At 45.0% G+C, this 1,111-nt stretch overlaps 1 protein-coding gene across 1 annotated transcript in view; it reads right to left on the reverse strand.

Moving 5' to 3' along the window:
* Positions 1-416: 416 nt before the first annotated feature.
* Positions 417-1,111, reverse strand: part of LOC107090837 (eukaryotic translation initiation factor 3 subunit E-B-like) — a 14,680-nt gene continuing 13,985 nt past the window's right edge. Inside the window, exons 10-11 of the mRNA XM_015384428.1 lie at positions 699-839; positions 417-620 (exon numbers count right to left, since the gene is read on the reverse strand). Of these exons, the coding sequence (XP_015239914.1) occupies positions 432-620; positions 699-839 (330 nt within the window). The 3' untranslated portion in view covers positions 417-431. The remainder of the gene's footprint in view (positions 621-698; positions 840-1,111) is intronic.

A 1,111-nucleotide genomic window follows, 5' to 3' on the forward strand; every position in this document is an offset into this window, starting at 1 on the left:
ATATTTTCCTTAGTATCGGTATCGAGTTTAAAAGTTTAGTATCGTGACAACCCAAGTCTGTAATTACTTCTAAGATAATCAAAAAAAGTTTTAACTTGGAAAAACTAAATTTTGACTATCCTGATTAATACTTTAATATATCAGCTTGTTTAGTTTAGTTCGAGCGCGAGCTACGAAAACGAGCAGAAGAGAGCTGCAGTTCTGTGTTTCAGCCACAGGTGGCAGCATCATTAGAAATCAGTCTGATGGAAGAAACTTTGTTCTAATTAATCATTTTTGAGGTCGATTATCGGTTTATAATTTAGAAGACTGGGCCAAGTTTGAACTTTAAACACCTTTGTTGTTCTGAAACATTTTTCATATCCTGACAGGTTGGTTGCTGAGCAGCGACCAGAAGAGGCCAGGACGTTTGGCATCATGGTGACGTTTATTCATCTCACACCGAAGCAGGAGGAACCAGAGAGGGAGACGCCGGGATGCTCTACCTCGTTCCTGCCGCCGTGGGCCGTCCTCTTCTCCATGTTCATGGCCAACATCTGGCTGCGGAAAGACAGGCTTTTGGTCTTCTCAATCACCTGCTGGTACGGAGACACGGCGTTGTTCCCCATCACAACGTGACCCTGACAGACAGACAGACAGTCGGTTGACAGCGGAACCACGCCGGGTTGGACGGCGGCTCAGGGAGCGTGAAGCCTCACCAGCTTGGAGTCGATCTTGGCGTCCAGCCTGGCGTTTCGGATCAGATTGACGATCCACCGCTCCGCCTCCTCGGGAGACATGTTCAGCTTGTCTGCTAGCATGCTATGGAGCGAGGGAGGAGACAATGAGGACAACCGTGTCCCCCATTACCGTCCGCCTGACTCCTGAAGGCAACGTATTAAAGGTAAGATTCTGACTTTTATTCTTTGGTTTTTACCCCTTTCTTAATTTTAATATCAATTTATCACGGTTGAATTCATATCGATAATCTAGCTTTTATTTCTCATATTTTTATTTACAGTCTGTATTCTTATGTGACACCAGAAGAGAAATATCAGCTGTGCTGCTGCCATCAACACCTTTGTTTCTAGATGTTGGAGCTTGGCCTGTTTTCCAGTGTAGTCCTGTTTCT

The sequence above is a fragment of the Cyprinodon variegatus genome, unplaced genomic scaffold, assembly GCF_000732505.1.
Source record: "Cyprinodon variegatus isolate N-32 unplaced genomic scaffold, C_variegatus-1.0 Scaffold312, whole genome shotgun sequence".
Lineage (NCBI taxonomy): Eukaryota > Metazoa > Chordata > Actinopteri > Cyprinodontiformes > Cyprinodontidae > Cyprinodon > Cyprinodon variegatus.